The sequence below is a fragment of the Podarcis cretensis genome, assembly GCF_951804945.1.
Source record: "Podarcis cretensis genome assembly, chromosome: 2".
Classification (NCBI taxonomy): Eukaryota; Metazoa; Chordata; class Lepidosauria; order Squamata; family Lacertidae; genus Podarcis; species Podarcis cretensis.
In genome coordinates this window covers 31,715,814-31,737,799 of record NC_137171.1, presented here as the reverse complement: position 1 = coordinate 31,737,799, position 21,986 = coordinate 31,715,814, and the positions used below count along the sequence as shown (strand labels likewise).

Below are 21,986 nucleotides of genomic sequence, written 5' to 3'. Positions count from 1 at the left end.
GAAAAGCAATTTGAAATTCTAAATGCAATTATTTCTTGGAAATAAATCCCATTGAATATAGCCAGATTACTTATGTAGAAACACAGATAGGACTGCACTGCCATTGTGTAAAATCCAATTATAGCATACTCAGAACAGACCCACTAAATCAGGTTACTTAAGTCCATTGATTTCAGTGGATCTACTCTGAGCATAACTAATGTTGGCTGTCTCCCAATGATTTTATTCGCAGTGCCTACTCAGAAGCCTTACTGAATTCAATGGGGCTAACTCCTGGGTGAGTGAGGTTAAGATTGCAGTCTTAGTTTACAATGCATGTCAGCTCAGACATAAGCCACATAGATTTCAATGGGACTTTCTTCCAGTTAAGTTAGTAAAGGTCTGAAGCTTGACTCTCAATCTAAACATAATGGCAAATTTGGCTGTCTCAACTCTTATGCTGTTAGGCATAAACAATATGACACAGCCTGCAGCAGACCACTCTCCCAGAGCTCCACTTATGGTTGATTGTGGCACAGGTCTTTGGAATAGTGGTGGAAATGCTAATGTATAAAGGATGGAATGTTTTGAAATAGTTTTTCAGAAACTATTGGGCTTGGTTCTGCCACTTTACTGCCCTGCCCTTTCAAACATTGACAAATAAAATGCATTACATTATTATAAAGACCATATTATATTATAAACCAGGGAACAGAAGAGGAAACACAGACAACATGGGAGTGCAAATGATCCAGACACTGGTATGTATTTCCCATATAAATAACTACAAAATGTTTGTATTTTATTTATCAACAAATTCTATTTGAGCAAACTCTTCCTCATTGCTGGGGGGGGGGGAGTTGTCCAGGTAATATAGCTACACTATTCCTTGCAGCAGTAAAAAGATGAAGTCAAAAGGCAGGAGAGGAAGGCAGAGAATAAAGCTATTCCTTTTCAGTCCAGCACCGCAGCCCTAACCATGTCTACTCGAAAGCAAGTCCTACTGAATTCAGTGGGGCTTGATCCCATGTAAATGGGGGTTAGGACTGCAGCCTAAGCCTCAAGAGAGTTCTATAGTACTTCTGAGTAAACATGCTAGGGTTATACGTTAACATATATAATAAAAATGGTAATACAAAAATATAATATGCGCTTATTCTCATTAGAAAAAAATTCACAACAGTAAAGCATATACAAAGGCAATGCAGATGTACACACTTCAGAACTTCCCATCGTAATAAACTTGCTCGCTTGAGTTCCCCGCTCCCCCGCCCACTTCTAAGCAGTTCTTATGCAAAAGCCTCCCCCTCTTTCGTACAGTCCCGGAAACACTTGGTTCCTTGCTAGCTTTCAATTCCGGGTCGCTCATTAAATGCGGCCAGTCAGAATCAAACACGAACGAGGTCTCCCTGCCACACTCAAACACGCATGCGCAGCGCGAGGCGGGCGTATCTCTCGAATGCCACGTTCCAAAGAAGAGAGGCGAAAGTAGGCGGGGAGGGGAGGGAATTTCGTTGAGGTTAACCAATCAGAAACGGCTGGTCCGAGTTTCTAAGAGCGGCCGCGTTATCCAATCCCAGTCACCGGAGAGGTCGGTACGGCCAATCAAAGCCCGCGGAGCAAAGGAAACTCTCGCGGCTGTTCGGAAGTGGGGAAGGAAAGGCGACGCGACCTTTAAAGCTGACCAATCCAGGACCCGGAGGGCGGCCTTAGGCTCCACGCCAGTTCAATGGGAGCTGAAGCGTAGGAGGGCGGAAGCAGCCAATGGGCGATAGACGCAGCGGGGAGAGGGCGGGTTTATAAAGCGGGAGGCGGGCGCGGAGTGTTCTCTTTTGCGGCGCCACTTCGTGGTCCGGTCTGTTCGCCTGGGATCCTGCCGTCATTGTCAGCGCCGCCATGAAGACCGCTCTGCTCTTCTCTCCGCTCCTCTGCCTGCTCTTCCTGGGACGGGCCTGCCTGGCCGGCGACGCAGATATCGAGGAGGACGAGGGCGTCCTGGTGCTCAAGGCGGCCAACTTCGAGCGGGCGTTGGAGCAGCACCCGAACATCCTGGTGGAGTTCTGTGAGTGGAGGGGCGCCGGGGGGGGGGAGCGCGGATGAGGGTGGAGAGGGAAGGCCGGCCGGGTGGGAGGGGAAACTGAGGTTGGGGTCCCCCTGTTCGGTTTAGGGGAGGGATGGGGAACAGGCTTTTTCACGTTAGCGGGTCGTCGTCCCCCGCCATTAGGAAAACAACCCCTGCCTATTCAGACGTTACACAGTTCACGTGAGAAGGGGACTTGCGAGAGCTGGCGTGCGCTGGCTGCGGTAATGTCTTTTACCAGCCCAAAGAGGGGCCTGTAGGCGTTTGCTCGTCTTTTGCTGTTGGCGTGTCCCGGATGCATGGAATAGGCCGGTGCTACTGTTGCTATATATTTTCAGCCTTGAAAATAGGGGTATAGATAGATGCTGACGAGTTGGCTATGGGACACTGGTAGGATCTGATGGCAGGAGAGCACAGGGGCCCGCTGGATATTTTTTAAGAGTGCAAAGTGCGTCTGAAATGTACCTCTTTGAAGTATTGGGGAAAGCATTGTGCCAGGTTATGTCTGTTGGTGGCATTGCAATAGCACCAGGAGTACTGTTGGAAGGGGCGTGCCAGTAAAGTTAAGAGGCTTCACTGGAGTCTTGGAAGACTCCCAAAGTTGGATGTGCTGTGCTAGTTGCAGGTTGTTGCTGACGGCAGTGCAGGACAAGAAACCTTGAACTATGCACTGGGGAGAGATTTACATCAAGTGAGCAACAGTATTGAGGACTGAGCCTGTCTCTTTCTTTTCCCGATATTCTAGACTTCCTCGTTCGTTGCCTTGCATTTCCACTGCAGAGACTGCTTGTAAAGTAATAGGTGAAGAGGGGGAAACTTCATGTTAGGATTTTGTGACCGGAAAGGTGCTGGTTATAGTACTACAGGGCAGTCAAAGGTGAAGCTTTCCTTGCCATAATTTTCACTCCCACCCGTCACTTGGATGCTATCTGCATGGAATGTTTTGTTGTTGTGGTTGCATTCCTGTTGATAGAAAGTATCAGTGTTGGAGGGTTGCACAGTAATTGCTTTGATAGTAAGTACTTCTCTTTTTCAGATGCACCCTGGTGTGGTCACTGTAAAGCTCTGGCCCCAGAGTATGTGAAGGCGGCAGCAAAATTGAAATCTGACAACTCAGAAATCAGGCTGGCCAAGGTGGATGCAACAGAAGAATCAGAGCTTGCCCAACAGTTTGGTGTTCGAGGCTACCCTACTATCAAATTCTTCAAGAATGGTGATAAATCATCCCCTAAAGAATACACAGGTGAGACTATGGTAATGGCTAAAAAGTCTGGAACATGTGAATTGAGGTGGGGGGACCAAACCTGGAACATAAAGCAAAAGTGACACAAGAGGATACTTCTTGGTTTTGATGCCTTAACTGTTGGCTTTCACTTCATGTTGTTCAGATATGGTTCTCTGCCTCCTTTAAGCTGTTTGTTCATGTTGTATATATATATTTCACCAGTTCAAACGTCTCTGCTAAATAGTCCCACGAAAAATTGTTTTTCATAGACGACTTGCAACTTTGTCCTTGCATGTAATTTTTCTAGTCACTAGAAAGACAAGGATAATCTGTTAAATAGGAATAAGGTACCGTGGTTTTGCATTTCTAGCTTAGAACTCCTCTGACACAAATTAAGGACAAGTTGGTATTGCTTTTTAATAGTTGCCCTTAGGATATATCTGCTCCCTGCTTTGTATATGATGGAATCACAAATGCAAAATTGCAGCTCTTGGAGCAATTTACTGCATGTAATACCCTCCCTCACCATTGTTTATTCCTTACAGCCCAATTCTGTGTATATCTATTCAGTAGTAAGCTCCATGGAGGTCAGTGAGGCTTGCTGCCAAGAAGAGGTAGATAGGGCTACAGCCAAAGGCAATAAATCTATTAAGCAGTGACTATTTCAGTGTCTGTATTCTGAACAGCATTCTAGCCTTGAAGGAGAAGTCTGTGACTCAAGGCACTGAGCTCATGCTACTGCTCAGTCATAGCCATTCATTCACTAGAGTCTATTTCAGCCTCTTTCCTACGTATAAAATGGATGTCCTATTTTTTGAAGTTGTATCAAAACTAAATGAGAGTTTATCAAATATTTCATATTCCCAGTTTTGTGTAACTGAGACAAGCATGCACCTGTAGTTGCATTTAAAAACACAAAAGCATAGGCACTAGCATGTCATAAATGATAAAAATAGTAACAGTTTTTCTTCCACATGTTACTTGTTGGAAAATGGGGTTGAGGTGGAAGTCTAGCAGTATCTGTAGGACATGCAGATGAGTAAGACTGCTTTATAACATTACCTGCACTCTGCTCCCTGTTGTCCCTCAGCAAAAATCTCTGATCCATCCAGCCTTCTGCCCTCTGGACTTGATAATCTTGCCTATATTCATCACTCTTGGCAAAATTATTCTGAGCACAGAAATACCCTTCTTGCAGCCCTATGTTGCCTTTGAGTCCTCCCTGATTCATCTTCAAAGCTCTCAGTAGCTTTCACCCTCTTGCCTCACTGCTGCCACATCCTCCCATATCTCTTTCCCTGTCTCTTTTGCTTAGCCAGCACCTCCATGCTTGGTCATCTAGCTGTCTTCTGCTCCTTCAACGACTGTACCTTGTGACTTGAACTGCCTCCCAAAACCCTTCCTACATAACCATTTGCAAAATCACCTTTTCCACGAAGCTTTTGACAGACCCCTACTCCTAAAGCACCATTGCAACTAAGCCTTTAATACATGTAACTGAAATGTAATTTTCCCCATGTTTACCCCATCCCTCTTTCCCTTCCGTTCCTTTGTTTGCCTGCTTTATCTGTTTCTAAATGGTAAGAGCCTTGGGGCAGGGACATGTCCTTCGTCTGAAAGATTTTGTTGAGATTCTTGCCTTACAGGGGATCAGATTAGATAAAACCCAGGGTCACTCTCAACTCTACAATTCATGAGTTGTGCCATATACATGGATGATATTAGTGCTAGACAAACTACTTTTATCACCAAAGCTACTGGCAGACAGCTGATCAGCATGCCTGATCATTCTGAATGGTTGGTTATGCTGATTGTAACATACTTTTCCCTAACCATCATAATGGAAAGCCTGTGGTCAAAGAGTTATTAAAACTCCTAGTCATATAAAAAAAGAAAAATCACACAGGTCAAAATAATGAAGTTTTTAAAAGGTAGTGGTGGCTGATGGAAGGTACAGAAGTAGGATGGGGGTGGGGCACAATGATGTAAGAAGCCTGTTCCTTAGACATTGCTGCTGATTCTCTCCCGAGATTCCATGGTGACAGTTGGGAAGAATCCCGCCTTGCTTAGGAGCCTGTCACCTAGAAATAGGCACAAAAATCTCCTCATTTAGGAAGCTGAATGGTCTTCAGCTATTAACTTTTTGTGCTGGTGGCTGGTGAAAAACTAAATTGGGAGGGCAACACTACAGAATGGCCAGTCCCCCATCCTTAGATCCCATTGTAGGGGAAGATGAGCTTCCAGTTGTAGGGGAAAAAGTGCTTTCAGTTATAGCGGAAGATGAGCTTTCAGTTGCAGAGGAAGATGAGCTTTCAGTTGCAGAGGAAGATGAGCTTCCAGTTATAGGGGAAGAAGTGCTTTCAGTTGTATGGGAAGAAGAGCTTGCAGCAGCCACAGAAGCCACGTGTAGGATAAGTTTTCCCACAGGTATGACTGTCCTGCCTCTGATTTTGGCTTTCTTGAAAGGCAGCCTGCGCAGCCACTCTGAGTGCTGGTAGAGTTAGTTATTACCTTTTGCATATAAAAAAAATAGGCTTATTTTATTTATTAAATTTCCAAACTACCTTTCATTCAAGGATCGCAGTGCAGTTTACAATATCAGAACACAAAAATACATTGCATGGTAACAAAACAAAAAGCAATAACCCATCCCCAGGTTGCTGTATCAATATATGCATTAAATGTTACAGGCTTGGTTATATGATTTCTTTCTCGTGTGGTAAAAGTAGCTGTAATAAGCAATCCCATACATCTTGAACTGAATTCTTTGGGCATCATTTTCGACTTGGTGGGTGGGTGTATAGCTTGGTCCAGCAGAGTTTTGAGAGCTGCCTCGAGAATATGGAGTACACGGCCCTTCTGTTTCTCACACTGCTTGGCCATGTCCAAGTAAAGAAAGCAGGGCTCTGTCCCCCGGACCAGCTTCACCTAACCTGGCTAGCCAAGCCAAAAACACATATTTGTCAGGATCTAGCCCCTCCTCTTCAGTGCAATCCTCTGCATGTTTTTATATGTCCCATTGTATTCAGTGGATGGTGGTCTTATCCCAGAGCTTGCACTGCGGGAGATTATGAGCGATCACTTGCTCCCCCTGTCCTGCTGCAAACTTTGGGAGTGAAGGAGGCAAGGCAGTGGAAGGTGAAGGTGGTGGCTGTTCCTAGCTTCCCCCTTCAAAGCTTACAGCTGGGGTATGGCTCTTTCCTATTGTTTCATCAATAAAGCTCAATAAAACTGGATCAGTTTCTGCACCACCACCCTCAAGCTCCAGGGCTGCAGCTCCACTTGTCACCCCTGCAATGTGGGTGATGGTCACAGTGAGCAGGTATCTACCCTCCTGCCTATAGGAATCTTTCTGTTCACAGGTATAGGGAAGGGCAATTCGTATTATTTACATTTGGGGAATTTTGAAATGGAGATTGGCATAGTAACTTATCTTGCATTGTATATAATCAGTGTAAGATGTGCTTAAAGCAGATTCTAAAGGCAGCTAGTTTTGGGTGGAGCCTCCCAAGAGTTAGAAATACAGATCTAATTTTAACAGCGTTGAAAAACCTATTTGTTGCTTTTAAGCTTTGGTACTGTGGTAGAAAATCTTGTTTCCTGTATTTTTTCTTCACTCAACCATTTTGTGGTATTCGTCAGCATGAAAATGCTTGCATCTTGCAGAACGTTTTGCATCAGTGATATTATAATGTGACCAAAGCTCTAAATATACATGAGCCAATGTGGTGATAGAAACAGCATGCTCTTAAATGTTACTATGAAATATTTTTTGTACCAAGTAAAGCAGCTTTGTGCTCAATAGCACCTTCTGGTGGCAGCTTTGTCTTGGAAGGCAAAGGGGGAAGAGAAGATGGTGGCTTATCTCCCTAAAAAGGTGAACAGAAGCTCTTTGCCCTCTGAACAAGGAAATAATGGGAGTTTCCACTTGGGGTGATTAGATCAAGTGCTCCAACTTAAACGTGAAAGAGATTCTGATGTGTCTTTTCCCTCCCTAATACAGCTGGCAGGGAAGCAGATGACATTGTCAACTGGTTGAAGAAACGCACAGGCCCAGCAGCCACTGCCCTGGCAGATGTAGCCGCTGCTGAGAAACTGGTGGAATCCAGTGAAGTCGCTGTGATCGGGTTCTTCAAGGTAGAGTGCTTCACTCGGTTACTGTTGCTTTTAGCTGACCTCCCTTGGAGGCCTTTATCTGGGAAGAGATTACACCAGGGCTCGCTAACCTGTTTAGGACCATGGGCAGTCTAACACAAAGTTCCCTGAGTGACCTGAGCCTAGACAGTCTCTTAACCTAACCTACTTCCAATTGGGGAGGAGGAGAACCATGTATGGCACCTTCAGCTCTTAGGGGGAAGGTGGGATAAAAATAGAATAAATAAACTTGCAAACCAGAGAAACTTGTGGGCATCGCACACCACAACTTGTTCAATTGGTTACAGTAGAATCAATCGTGCCCAATTTCAGTGGGGAGGGGAATTTGTGGACACAGGGAAATTACAGCTAGAGTATGATGCCCATTTCTTTATCCCATCTTGGCTCTTTGTTGTTCTTGCATCACTGAGTAAGCAACATGCATCAAATCAAGGCATGGTGTGGAGTATTTAAAACTTAAAATCTTTCTTCTTTGTTAGGATGCAGAATCTGATGCTGCCAAGCAGTTCTTGTTGGCAGCAGAGTCCATTGATGACATTCCTTTTGGGATCTCTTCCAACAGCGATGTCTTTGCCAAATACCAGCTCAGCAAAGATGGAGTTGCCCTTTTTAAGAAGGTGAGTGGTGCAAAATATTCCCATTATGTGCTAAGTCTGGCTGTCTGCACTCTGCTTTCCCAGTATATTTCTGTTCTACATCCACCCACACTGTTGCTGTATTTGTAGAAAGTTCACACAGGTCCAAATAGTGCTCTAAAAACTTGATTTGAAGGAGGTAATTGGAAACCACTTGAATTTTTTCTCATCAGCTTCCCCCTCCCCCTGGAAGTACTCTTATATCCTAAGAGTGCATGGGCTTTAGCTTGTAAAACCCAGTTGCTTCCTCAAAGGGTACTTCTAGTATCACAGCTGAAGTGGTAGTGTGAAGAGGAACTGATGTTGGGCTTTTGTTTTCAAGGTCAGTATAGATGATTAAGGCAAGAGAATCTTAATGATTGGCAGCAAGACTCGTTGCCACTTAAATTGCAATTCTCTGGAACAAAACCAGTCTTTCCGCTGCTGAGCTTGTTGGTGGAAACCAAGCACACTGGATGGATTGTGAAAGCAGAACAGGAAGAAGCAGTCTGAGTAGCTTATTCAGCAAGTTAACCTTGGTAATATAATAGCTAGGTCTGTTCAGATGTTAGAGAACCAGAATGGAGGAGGTAATTTAGGGGGGGGGACCTCCAAACAGGGACACTTGTGGGGGAAAAACACCCCTGCTTTGTGTTGCAAGCCACAAGAGCAAGATCTTGACTCATGCCATTGTCAGTATTTAGGTTGCCAAAGTGGTTTGTCAAAAGGTATGGGGCCCTTAGCAGAGCAACCATTAAGGGAGGAAATCTCAGACTCCAGAATCCTCCAGAACTTACTGTAGTTGCAGGCATTGACTTTTGAGCGCCATTACAAAGTGGATGGTGACCCCACAGTGTCCATACCCTTCTCTCCACCTGAGAAGAGTAGAGCAACGCATGCTCTCGCCTGTTATAAAGGCATCTATAGCCTGTAGATTACACCCTGACTGCCTCTTTAAGGTCAATTCTCCCTGCTTCAGACAGGCTTTTCCACCTTCAAGTGTTTGGCATGTTAAGCTGAATACTTGCTTTTAAAAACCTTTCAATCTGTTAAGGGGGTGGGGAAGTTGTGTTTGGCCAGCACTTTTATTAAAGGATAGGAGGTAAATTTCTGATTGGCCAGCTCTTCTATCGAAAGGGGGTACTTTTCTGAGTGGCTTAGAACTTTCCTCACTCTTATTCTCCGTTTCTTGCTCCTCAGTATTGGAGCTGTTGAGACTTCAACCAGCCAAAGTAAAAGCAAATCCCTTTTAGTTGCCAAAAGGACACTTGCCCAAGCTTCTGAACTCTTCAGGTGCACACCTGTCAAATGCTTGAATTTTTACACGGTTAACTCTGTGGTGCTGCCATTTTATTATTTTTTTTTTTGCTTCCAACCAAAATGAAACAAACTTTCAGCAGATGTTACATTTGAATCTGTTCCTACCACATTTGCACATGGCCCCATAGAGCTTGAGTGTCATGAAGTGACCTCACTGATGCCAGGGAATATTGTTTGGAATGAGACGAAACCATGTAAGCAGTTACAGAATTGGACAGGACGTGAAATGCCCCTGCAGCTGTTAAGTGGTGAAGCACTGGGAGGAATTCAGAGTAGCGCTAAGCAGATAGCTCTGCCAGCACGATAATTTCTGCTTGCCTGATGGAATGACCTGCCTCTATTTCCTTGCTGATAGTTATATACCCTCCCTCCCCACATGTTGTTCTGGGGGTTGTTCACACACACACACGGAGTAAAGCCCTGTTGTGTTCGCAAAGTCTTTGTATGGTCTTCCGCTAGCAGGCCTCTAAACATTGGGGCTGGTGAGAGTGGCACTCGGAATCTTCTGGACTGTGGCAAGACTACATTTGGAATCTTGAGGTATCTCTAAGTTGGCTAGTTTCTGCTAAGATTACAGGGTATAGTAAAAGCAGAGCTGGTAGGTTCTAAATCAGGCCCTCCAAATGTTTTGAGACTACAATTCCCATCATCCCTGACCACTGGTTGTGCTAGCTAGGGATCATGAGAGTTGTAGGCCAAAAACATCTGGAGGGCCAACATTGAGGAAGCCTGTTCTAAATGCATCTCACTGGAGGTGTATGAAAGCCAGGAACCGATTTATTATAAGTCTTATGTAGCACACATAAACAAGCAGAGGTGTTATTGGCAAAACCGTAGAATATCTAGTCCCTGGTAAGGCTGCACATTTTAAAGTTTTGTTTCTTTGTGACCGCTGACTTGTGCCTCCTTCCCAGGTGTATTCTAATAAACTGTTCTTCAGGGATAGGTTGTATTAAAATCTGGCATTTTATAAAACACTTCTGAGTGTGCAAACAGCATTTTTGGTTAACCTGCCAATGTGAAGGCAGGTAGCTCTTACTATATATATGGTGTCTGAGAGAATACTGGCTTACCTAAGGCTACCTATTGAGTTCATGGCTAAGGTGAGATTTGAACACAGCACTACAACTACCCAACTTTGCTTTTTGTTTCCTTGTCTTTTGCATAAACTTCACGACGTCTTGAAGTAGATTTCTTTGTATAACTTTCCTGGAAAGTTACTCAAACAGTGACCTATATGTGCGTCCCCCAGAGTTGTGTCACTAGGGAGCCCAGCCAATGGGATCACTGCTTTCCCTTGCATGTCTTCTTGGTGGATAACCTTGATTCTCCTATGTCTGTTACTCCCTGCCCCTTTCCATGGTGCCAGGAAAGATTTTGAGAACCTGAACAGTAATAGGTGTTGCTCTGCAGCAAAATTATTCCTGGCAGAGGAATGATAGCGTGCTTTCTGACTTCTGTTCCTGCTTGGCTAACAATAGCCCTGCAGGGATGTGTTGTCCTCTGAGTAAACTGCTATATATTTACTAGTTCCACGTTGTGTCCTGCTGCCTAGGACACTACCTCCTTTTTAGTGGTTCTGTTGATCAGATAAATATATCTGCTTCCAGCAAGACCTGCACAACCTGTTGCCTACCAGGAAATGAGCAACCTGCTTCTGTGACTTTCGAGAGTTGTGTATTTAAAATACTATAGAATATTTAAGAAACCCCTTTTGAGGTGGTGGGTATGTAGCAAGAATCTGGCAATCCCTTAGTGCCAAACTCCTTTCTAGTCACTGCTCTGTTTACTCCTATGGAGCCTTGAATCTTAGCTTGTTAGTAAGATGAGAGCTTTGGCAGAGATTCTACCCTGGATTTTAACTTGAGAAATTCTGTGCCTTGCTTGCAGTGTGAAATGTGCACCGTAGTTTGCGTCTAGAGTTGTCAGTGGGAGCCCTACAGATATAACACTCAGGATTGTGTATCTTGTAAAAATTGGAGAAGTGATGGATAGAAACCAAGCTGGACTTCATGTTTGTCTTTTTTACATAAATCTGAATAATAGCTTGGTTGTGGCAGAAGATAAATGTTGGGCCCTAAAGTCCCATTCCTCAAAGTATTGACCTGTTTTACATGCAATACTAGTCCAAACTATGACATGGTATGTGGGCTACTGGAGAGAGCTGTTTTGCTTCTCTGCTCCTGCTGCTGCATTTGCTGTGAGCTAAGTCGTAATTTGGCTCAGTGTTGTGTTTGAACCAGAGTTCGTGGTTCACACACCATTAGAATCCAAGCCCAGGTTTGGATAACACATGAGCCTGAACCAGTCTTTGGTTTACAGCAGTGCAGCAGCAGAAGGACTGGAGGAAGAGCAAAATGGCCACAATCTCATCCCTGGTAGTCAGGTGTGTTCAAGCTAAGCCATAGCTTGGTTTAGGATTGAATGTGAACTGAGCCATTCTCGGTTTTGCTGTGCCATCCTTTAGTCCTACATACTTGCACACATTTTTTCATAGACATAAGGGTTAGAAGCCTAAACCACCACCGACGTTTTCAGGAAACCGAATGATTTACTCAATACCAAATTTTGGATGCCTGTAGAATTGTGGCAGACACTCAATCTGCCCATAACCTGCGTTTTGGTGATAAGTAGGCTGATGACCCAACTGTAACTCTTGATTGATCTCAACCGTAAGTCGGCTTGATTTATTCTCACGAGTCACTTTGTGCTTGTTTCCAGTTTGATGAAGGACGTAACAACTATGAAGGGGAGATAACAAAAGAGAATCTGTTGAACTTCATCAAATCAAACCAGCTGCCCTTGGTGATTGAATTCACTGAACAGGTATGGAAGTGGCTCTCTAGCAAGGCAGGGTTGGTTGGTTGGTTGGTTGGTTGGTTGGCTGGGTGACCTAACCCACGCCTTGATCTGTGTCTACCAATCAGGAGTGGAGAATGCTAACCAGACAAATTATACTAAGTAGAATGAACTGTAAATGAGGGAGGGGGGAGTTTTTCATAATCTTGGCAACCTGGTAACACTCTTGGCCCTAGCATGCATCTATTTGTTCTTCCACAGACGGCACCCAAAATCTTTGGAGGAGAGATCAAGACCCACATCCTGTTGTTCCTGCCCAAGAGTGTTACAGACTACCAGGGGAAACTGGATAACTTCAAAAAAGCAGCAGAGAGCTTCAAAGGGAAGGTGAGGACCAGGAAGTGAATTATTAAAAATCCTTTCTTCGTCCCCTAGGCTTCCCAGGGGGTGAACACTGGCACTTACAGTGGTACCTCTGGTTGCGAACAGGATCCGATCATAGGAGTTTCAGAATATAGCTAAGTAACATGAAAAGTAGCACAAGCTGCTTCAGCATAGACTGCTCCTAAATAGCCCCAGCAATCAGGTGACAACTCTAGAAGTCTTTGAATGGAATAAGCTTGGTCAATGGTTGTACTGAAACACCCTGGGGAGACTTGAGGAATGTTCAGGGGAGCGGGGGGGGGGGACCATGCTTTCATTAACTTGTAAGCTCATATCTTCCTGCATTATCTCTCTTTTACTCTGAGGAACATTCAGGGGAGATGGCAGGGACAGAATGGGGCGTGTGAAGCAAAGGGGCAGAATGGGGGAGTCCCCACTGACTCGAGTCCTGTAATGGAACCCCACTGTAAGTGACTCCCCCAGGGAAGCTGCAGAAAGAAGATGGTGGGTTAAGGGAGCCGTGGAATCAAAAAGGTTGAAAGCCACTGAGCCTAGGTACTTGACAACTATTAAGCGGACAAGAACTTGCTTTAGGCATGAAACACAATTGGGGTGGCAGGAGAAAGAATAGTTACTGAGGGAGGACTAGCTAGTTTCTTGCCTGTGCCATGCATTTGTCTAATGCCTCGATTCCACTGTTCTTCTTCCTTTCTCCTCCGCCAAGATCTTGTTCATCTTCATAGACAGTGACCACGGCGATAACCAGAGGATCTTGGAGTTCTTTGGCCTCAAGAAAGAGGAGTGCCCTGCCATCCGTCTCATTACCCTGGAGGAGGAAATGACCAAGTACAAGCCGGATTCAGAAGAGCTGACTCCAGGAAACATCAGGGACTTCTGCAATAAGTTCTTGGAGGGCAAAGTGAAGGTAATTCTTTTTTTCCTTCCTTTTTTGTATTTTGTTCTTGAGACAGGCATCCATGTGAGGTGATCCCCGCAGCACGAATCACATGAAACCTGAGAACAGTCACGTGGCACGAAGTCTTTCAAGCTGGCTTTGCAGCACGTCCAGCAGCCCAGTATTTAGACTTCATGCTGAGAAGCCCAAAGGGCAAAGCCAGTGGGGCACGGTGCCAGTATGGAAATAGCCTTTAAATGCTGATAAAGTGAGCTTGACAAGTCTGGGAGCTTCTCATAGAACTGCATCACCAGCTCTTAAGAACTACCTCTGCCTTAATGGCAGCATGGCCTTGTCCTCATGTGGCACGAGCGCTTGGGAGGCTTCCATCTTAATCTGGAGACGAAAGCAGCTGTACAGCAGAGCCAGCTACTGCTTTTGTTCTGCCCCACACCTGAATTTTGCAGGGCTCTTTCTTGGCTCTGCCTATTTCATCTACTTTTCTTGCCTCCCATTATTCCTTTTCCTGTTCAGTGAAGTTGCAGCCTTCATCTTAATTACTCAGTCGACTGGACAAGTACACCTTTAAAGAACATCTGCAGGTCCTTTGAAAAACTGGAAGGGATTATTAAACGAGGCTAAAAGTTCAGGATGACCTTTCTAATTGGGAAAGCTGAGTTGATGATAGGGAAGAAAAAGTATTGAGTGATACCTGGCTTGACGGACATTCTTGAATAGGATACAGGACTATGGTAGATCTATTTTGGAACACATAGACTGTAAGGTGTTGCATGACATAAAAGGTAAAATACATTCTAGGTTGTATTAATACATATTCATGTTGTAGTACTCTTTTGGTCAGCCTGTTAACATATGAGTGTGAGCATGTGGTCAACGAAGCCTCTGCCACTTGGCTGTAAAGGCTGAGTGTTATATGCTTCCCCCGTATCAGACTCTGTAGATAGGAAGCTGGTGCATTTTTGGAGAAGGAAAGGCTAGAACTCTTTTCTGCTCTGTAGCGTTCTGCTAGATTGGGGGTATATGGTCATTGAATCATGCAGTCCCTCACCTTCACACTAAAGGTGGTACTGTCCCATAGGTGGTGTAACATATGCCTCCTTTTTAATGTGTAGCATAGCCCTTTGGGCAGCATTCCTCACTTCTGAAAAGACACTTGAAGTTATTTAGAACTACAGGGATGGTTTGTGTGCTGGAAAGCAAATAGGAATAGAGACATTCCAAAGACCTCTAACCTCAGAGAAGGTTATGTTCAGCATTGGCCTGTTTGAAGACCCCTCACATTCATGAGATACAGTATGCATGGTCTTCAAGCAAAAGTAGATCTAGGGTTGAACAGTTTTGAGTTGGGAGTTTCAAAGCAGTTGATAGATGAAAGATGTAGCCTAGGGGAAGTTGTAGGGGATTTTTCAGATGGGGTTCAAGACAAATTGAATGTTAAGCATGTTGGAAGGATAGAACACTTAATAGAATCCTGTGTTTGCATGTGGAATGTCCCAGCTTAGATCCCTGGCACCTCCAGGTAGGTCTGGGAGGGGTTGTCTGAAACCCTGGAGATCAGAGAGCTGAATGAACCAATGATCTGACTTCTGTACAAGACAGCTGGCTCTGTATCTTGGAACACAATTTTGACACAATGGTTTAATAGGTCACTTTCATTTTTAAAATGCTCTGGAAAACATCCTAGACCTCCTCTAGGGCTTGGTGATATATTGTCCAAAACTGATAAATCCGTATTGTGATATCAGTTTCATAATTTTTGACCTGGCAATATATTGTGAATCGTGTGTGTGTATTCGTGTGTGTGTGTGTGTGTGTGTGTGTACATGCGCTATGCAAACATAATCCTGCATGAAAAACCATGAAGCCCTCCAATGCCTGTACATAGCTCCATCTTTATTTTAGACATTGCAATATATCACTATATTGCGATGTTTAGCTGGTGATGTTGAAAACCACCTATCGCCCAGCCCTAACTCCCTCTTGTAAAAATATTGGAACTAATCTGACTCTTGCAGCCATCTCCTCTTACTTGTTGTACATATATCTTGCCATGCATTTCTTTTGTTCTTTAACTGAAACAGAGTGGGCTTTTGTCTACTCAGCATGCCTATGCCAGCTCCCTGTAAACACGCATCCTTCATGCAGCAGCTCATGAAGGACATGGCTGGGTCATTGGGTGGGGTGGGGGTTGACTTTGAAGGAGGAAGTCTATATTAATCTGACTTTTTATAGCCTCTGGCTTTTGTCAGTTGCTCTGCCCTGTCTTGGAACAGTGGGTGGGAGGGTTTCCTGTTGGCGCATTCCATGCTGTTGCTTTCATGTGGGTTCCCTTTTGCTTGTCTGTTTCAGCCCCATCTGATGAGCCAAGATGTTTCTGATGACTGGGACAAACAACCTGTCAAAGTTCTGGTTGGGAAAAACTTTGAAGAAGTGGCCTTTGATGAGAATAAGAACGTGTTTGTGGAATTCTGTAAGTATTTCGATAGCTGAGTCCACATGCACTTGCACCTTGGCGCATCCTGTCTTGAGTTGCACAGGTTCGGCTAGCGAAGAATGTTTCTCAGGTGGCAGGAACTGGAACTGGGGAGTGAGTGGTTCTTGTTGAACAGATTCTAATCTGGGTTTTGTCCCCTTTCTGACTTGCAGATGCCCCCTGGTGTGGCCACTGCAAGCAGCTGGCTCCCATCTGGGATAAACTAGGCGAGACGTACAAAGACCATGAAAACATCATCATTGCCAAAATGGACTCCACAGCCAATGAAGTGGAGGCCGTGAAAGTCCACAGCTTCCCTACCCTCAAGTTTTTCCCCGCAGGCCCTGGCAGAACGGTGAGGAGACCGGTGGTCGGTCTGTGTAGGTGGCTGCCCCTGGGTGTTTCTCTTTCCCACTCCCAGGGTGTGCCTTGGTTTGAGTTGCTAAGGGTGGGTTCACAGGGGATTCTTGCTATTATAGTGGGGAGGATTGCTTCGTAGAGGATTATGCTCATGTACGGGCTATTCTCTCCTCGCAGCGATCATGGGAATCTAGTGGCTGGCTGCTCTTCTTCGACTCGTATGGGTGAAGGTGAATTTTCCAATCCCTTTTTTTTTGCTTAGCTGTTCAGAAAGCGATTCTTCAGCCCCCAGTGCCCAGCTTTGTCTTTTGACTGCTGACACACTTCCTCCTTTGCTTTTGCAGGTTGTAGACTACAACGGCGAGAGAACGCTGGAAGGTTTTAAGAAGTTCCTGGAAAGTGGCGGAAAGGATGGTGGTGTAGATGAAGATGTGAGTATCTAAACCCAGACCGTGTTGGGCACTGGCCTGTGTAGCTGTTTTATGGCAGGGTTCAGATGCAATCCCCGTGGAAGGGAAGTTTTGTCCTGCAAAGCTACTTTGGGCTTACTGTGGCTGCCAAGAATGCTGGTTCCTTAGCAACTTGTAAATAAAGCACAGCTGGTAATACCCAGAATGAACTGGGGTGGTGGGGAAGGGTGTTCCTGAATACCTGCCATTCCATGTGGACTAACCAGGCCACACAAACAGGCAGTCAGCCTGTGAGAGCCCCACCATTCCCAGATCAACTGCAAATGTTCAAGAAACATGATTTTTTTTTTACATTCTTCCCAGCGTTGACCCTACTATCTGTAGTTCTCGAGAGATGACCCTACACTGAATTGGCTCTTTCTCCAGCACCCAGCACCAGGTGCGAGTGTCCTCTTGCTTGAGTCAAGTAGTCGCTGCTGCCAGCATGTGTAACAAATTTTGCTTGTTCTGTTGCTGTGCTAGCAATGCTACTGGCTCTTTGCAGCACTGCTAGGCTTATCTGGGTGCTGCTGCCCAGCAGGAGTAGCAGCTGAACATAGAGGGGGTAAAGCTCATAGCCCAAGTTAGAATTGCTGTGCATTCAGGGCTGCCGTTCCTACATTACCATTGGATACAGGGAGCAACTGGTGACCCAGCCTTTGCACCTCTGCATGTTCCCGGACCCTGTATGGTGGGTTCTGTGTGATTTAAAGCTCTGTAGACTACACTTCTAGACCTACAGTTATCAAGGGTGCTAACTGTTTGGTACAATGACCATGAGTGATGCATACACAGAAACTATATCCCGATTTGATTCCTTTGTCCCTGTTTTGAGCTTAAGTCTTTGCACCAGGCTTTGTGATTTAAGAGTGAACTGGCTTTGATATTCAGCATCTTGGTGATAGACACTATAGTTAGCTATCACTTATATGATTTTCAGGCACAGACCTGGCACTAACATGTAGATCATCTCTGTACACTTTGGAAATTTGGATTTTTATTCAGTTTGGTTGTTTGTCAGGTTCCAACACCTTGAAGACAGATAGCTTTTGAACCTGTGTTCTATAAGATGTCACCGGTGGAAGTTTGGGTATAAAAACATAAAGGTACTGAGCAAAAGCATTGGCCAAAAATGGCCATTAAATCTTCTTGGATTGTAGCAGGTCCTCGAATCTGGGTTTCATGAAAACAGATTTTGAATTGAAGAATGTGATTGAATTGGAGGCAAACAAATTCTGTCCTTCCTGTGAATGGTATTCTAGTCCCTCACAGCTGATTTTTGGAGGTGCTGTGTTGGCTGTTGGCTGGCCCTGTGTATTTCTTGCAAGTGCTTTTGCATTTTCTCATTCTGAGAAGAATTGTGTACTAGCAGGTTTTTCATAGTTGCAAGCTCAACAGCACAGTGTGTACTCCATTCAAAAAGCATTGGTACCAGATGCTGAGAACAGGATAATGGTAACATCTGTCTGTTATTCAGCATAGGCTGTTGTTGAAGATAACAGCCTATATTCTTTGCTTTTTGTCAGTATGCTGGTAGCCAGTCTATATTCTTTAAGGAAATGCAGTGGAATGGTATGGTGCAGGAATGCCTAAGAGGTCGATTGCGATCTACTGGTAGATCCCCGGGAGGTTTTGGTAGATTGTGGTCAATCACTGGGTCCCTTTCCTTAGCGCTGGTAAAATAGAATTCGGCCTCGCCGTGCCCTCCATTGCTGCACGATCTGCAGAATGGAAGATGGAGTTTACTCAGTGAGGCGGTTGTTTCCTCAGCGATCTGTTGGTGAGCTCAACAACTTTGACCTGAACCCCCCAAAAAGGGGTAGATCACTGCCAGTTTTTAGTTCTGTGAGTCTCTTGGGAGTTGGCCACCTCCGGTATAGTGTATATGAAATAATTGGCTGAGGGTATGCAAATCACTGAGGATTTTGCAAGCCACTGAAAGTCAACACTTCTGAAGAAAGAACTGAACATGGGTGGGTTTAGATCACAAATCTAAGGAACAGCCAATTGGATTTGCAGTATAGAGTACTGCATCAATCATTCGGACTGAATCTCCACTTGTTTTACTTTTGCTTATTACTGTGAATGGAGCATTTATTTGTGAACGGACTGGTACAATTCTCTTGCAAGGCTTCCCTGATAATGAACCTGAATGTGACCTGTCAGGATCATCTCCTATGATTATACCTATTCTGGAGCTACTACTAATATTTGCTTAGAAAGTTCAAAGACAGATACTGGAACAGCTGCCTTAATCACAGCTTCTCTTTATCTGTTAGTTTGTGTGTGTGTGTGTGTGTGTGTGTGTGTGTGTGTGTGTGTGGAAGTGAGATCAGATTTTACCTTAACAGTACATGGTTGTGTTAATGAAGTTTTAATTCTAAAGTAAGTTTCTTAGAGGTCTTTTGTGCACTTCTTGGTTGATCAAAACGTTAAAATCACCAACTTGGTTTTCAAATGCGATGGCATTCATCTGATTCAGAATGTTATATAGATGGAGAATGTGCTAAAGTTGGTACAGCAGGTTTTTTATCCATTCAAATAATTTTGAGATGTATAGGGCAAGCAGAAAGCAACAGACCTAGTGTTGACCCCATTGTCTTACAAGTTCCTTCTGCCTGGTATATGGAAATTTGTAGGTTGTTTCCATTTTTATTTTATTTTATTTTGCCTTGAGTGACTTGATGGAACGCATGGACTTTCCTTGGCCTGCACATCTCGGGAGGCAGGACTCTGTCTGCCAGAGGAGCAAAGTTCTGAGCATAGAGGCAGTTACATGAATTTCTCATGCTATTAAGGGCAATGACAGCTGCACTGGCAGGACCTAACTGTGTGTTGGCCTCCTTGGCACTGGCTGTGAGAGTAGCTGCAGCTGACCAAGCTTTTGCTTCTTCATTTAAACAGGATCTGGAAGATCTAGAGGATGCTGAAGAGCCAGATGCAGAAGAAGACGATGATGATGCAAACACTGTAAAAGATGAACTGTAAAGACAAGTCCAATCTGCATATCCCCAGACACTACACTGTGGCTGCCACTTCATGCAGTTAAGCAAGTCCAGAACCAACTTGAACCAGAAGGCAGATGCTGTCTGAGAGTACAGGGAATGGTCTAAAGTAACCCTTCATCCTAACTTGTCTGTCAACTGATTCCTCTACTTAATTTTTATTATTATTATTATTATTTTCAGTTTGGAAGAGGGATCTGCCTAGGTAGCCAGCCCTGCTGGGTCTTCTCTTTCCCCCCTCCTTTACACACTGTGATGTACATTTTCTTTTCCTAGAGTGTTCTGTGATCTGGGTAGAAGCAGATTGAAATGGCAACATGTCCCATTGCCTAACTCACTTTGGAGCCTCACCAGTAATGCCGCCTTAAAACTTAACACACTTGTCCAAATGTCATAAGCTGCTGTTGGCCCAGCAGGGTCTTGGATACTGTCTCAGCTGTTTTTTCAATTACTATTTCTTTTTTGGGCTGCTCCGGTGTGGAGGAACCTACTGGGCTGACCACGGTGGTGGCAGTGGAAAGGGAAATGAGCAGGTCCTCTTAACTCATTGCATGGTCTTGCTTCCCTTTTATGCTGAACAGTATATGTATCTCTCTCTTCCAAAGATTAGGATGGCATAGAAGACTGTCCTTGAGGGGGAAAGGACCCAATTACTCCTGAGGCAAAACCTTAACTGGTGTTGCCACCTTGCCCCCTGAACAAACAATACGACTTGCTCTTTACGCATTTGCTTTGTGAATGGGTCTCCCAGGCATTTACAGAGCTGTTTGGGAAGGGGCCTACCAGAATGAAACAAAAAGGACACTCAATAACTAGGTTTTTTTGTGGGGGTACTTGAGAGCCAAGGAGTGATGGGAGGACAAGAATGTATGTTGACAGAATTGGAATTAGTTTGGAGCGTCTATGATGCTAAAAGGAATGGAACTCATTGGCCAAATAAAAGTTGATTTTAATACTATGTTGTGTATCTGGCTGTTTTGTTTGAACTCTGGTTTAAGGAGAACTCTTTTCTCATCTAGGCCAGGAAGGATGAAAATGGATTTATTTATTTTTCTGTTGCTGAAACTTGCTTACATGATAAATATTCCCCCCTCCTGGGGGAAACTTATATCCAGCCTTTTGCATGTTCTTACTATGGAATTCAAATCTGTTTTGCAGAAATGCACATTTGAACAAAGTAACTTCATTTGTGCAAAGTATTGCTTTAGGTTTTCAGTATCTGAAGAACAGTATGTTCCATGGGAAGCAAACATGGTACTCTCCAGAGGTATACTATCACTTTCATCTTTGGCTATTTTGACTTCAGCTTATGAAAGTCCAATAGCAAGTATCTGGAGGGTAGATTTATGCTACGTGGTAGCAAAACCTTAAAGAAAAATGGCAGTAGTGGGAAATTACCTACTAAGTACGGAATATAGAATGATACAAACCGTTCATAGATAATAAAAAAACTAATCTGTACATTTGAACATTGATTACATAAAAAAATGCTTGAATTATTTTATCTGCATTCAGCTGTGTGCAAAACTGTACTTGTAGGGGGGGGGGACCCTAGATGCAACATTCCAGGAAATGTACAGGGTCAAATGAGGGGGACCTTACTCTCTCCACTTCCATTTAATTGCTATAACTCAGGAGATGAGCTCGGTCTGTATGTACTACTGAATAAGGTGGTAGAGCAGGCTGTGTCCCTGGAAAATTGGGAATTCTATCTGGTAATAAAATGTAAATTATGGCAGAAGGAGACAGTCTAGTAAGAGATCATATTTATTTTTGAAGAGGGGAAAAAAAGAAGAGGAAATATTTACATATAGTTCCAAGCAAAAACTTTGTGGCTTGGTACCTGAGCTTAATGGGGCGTACCAGACATGGGAGCTAAAAATGGCTACCATACAGCTGCGAAGTCTTGAAGACCAGGTTTGCCTCATTGCACTTTTAAATGATGTGTGAATGTTTCAAAAACTACAGTAAAAAAATGACTTACACCACATTTTCAAGCCCTGCCCCCAATCTTTTCAATTCTGAGTTACACTCAGTGTTATGGCTACCAGCATAAAGATAACTAGCTCTTTTGGAAGATTATTGATTTGATCAGAACATGAAAAGCAAACCTAAATCTGAGCCATGAATTATCACACCCATCTTCTATAGTACCTGCATCCAGATAGATTTCACAGCTGAGCAAAGGCACAAAGGATGGATATAAGTGCCACATTCCCCACAGTGC

General features: G+C 44.2%; 1 protein-coding gene across 2 annotated transcripts; it reads left to right on the top strand.

The window, feature by feature from the left end:
- Positions 1-1,788: 1,788 nt before the first annotated feature.
- Positions 1,789-20,717, top strand: P4HB (prolyl 4-hydroxylase subunit beta). 2 transcript variants are annotated; one of them, XR_013836349.1, is made up of 12 exons: positions 1,789-2,041; positions 3,096-3,302; positions 7,288-7,421; positions 7,919-8,056; positions 12,095-12,199; positions 12,434-12,559; positions 13,281-13,481; positions 15,822-15,942; positions 16,119-16,300; positions 16,650-16,736; positions 17,079-17,154; positions 19,659-20,717. XR_013836349.1 is itself a non-coding variant. In XM_079967686.1 (11 exons), exons 1-11 carry the CDS (start codon positions 1,876-1,878, stop codon positions 19,740-19,742), a joined length of 1,551 nt encoding a protein of 516 aa, XP_079823812.1. In that variant the 5' UTR covers positions 1,790-1,875; the 3' UTR covers positions 19,743-20,717. The 2 variants fall into 2 exon arrangements, 1 of the variants encoding a protein (XP_079823812.1); XM_079967686.1 differs by lacking the exon at positions 17,079-17,154 and having other exon boundaries at positions 1,790-2,041.
- Positions 20,718-21,986: the final 1,269 nt, after the last annotated feature.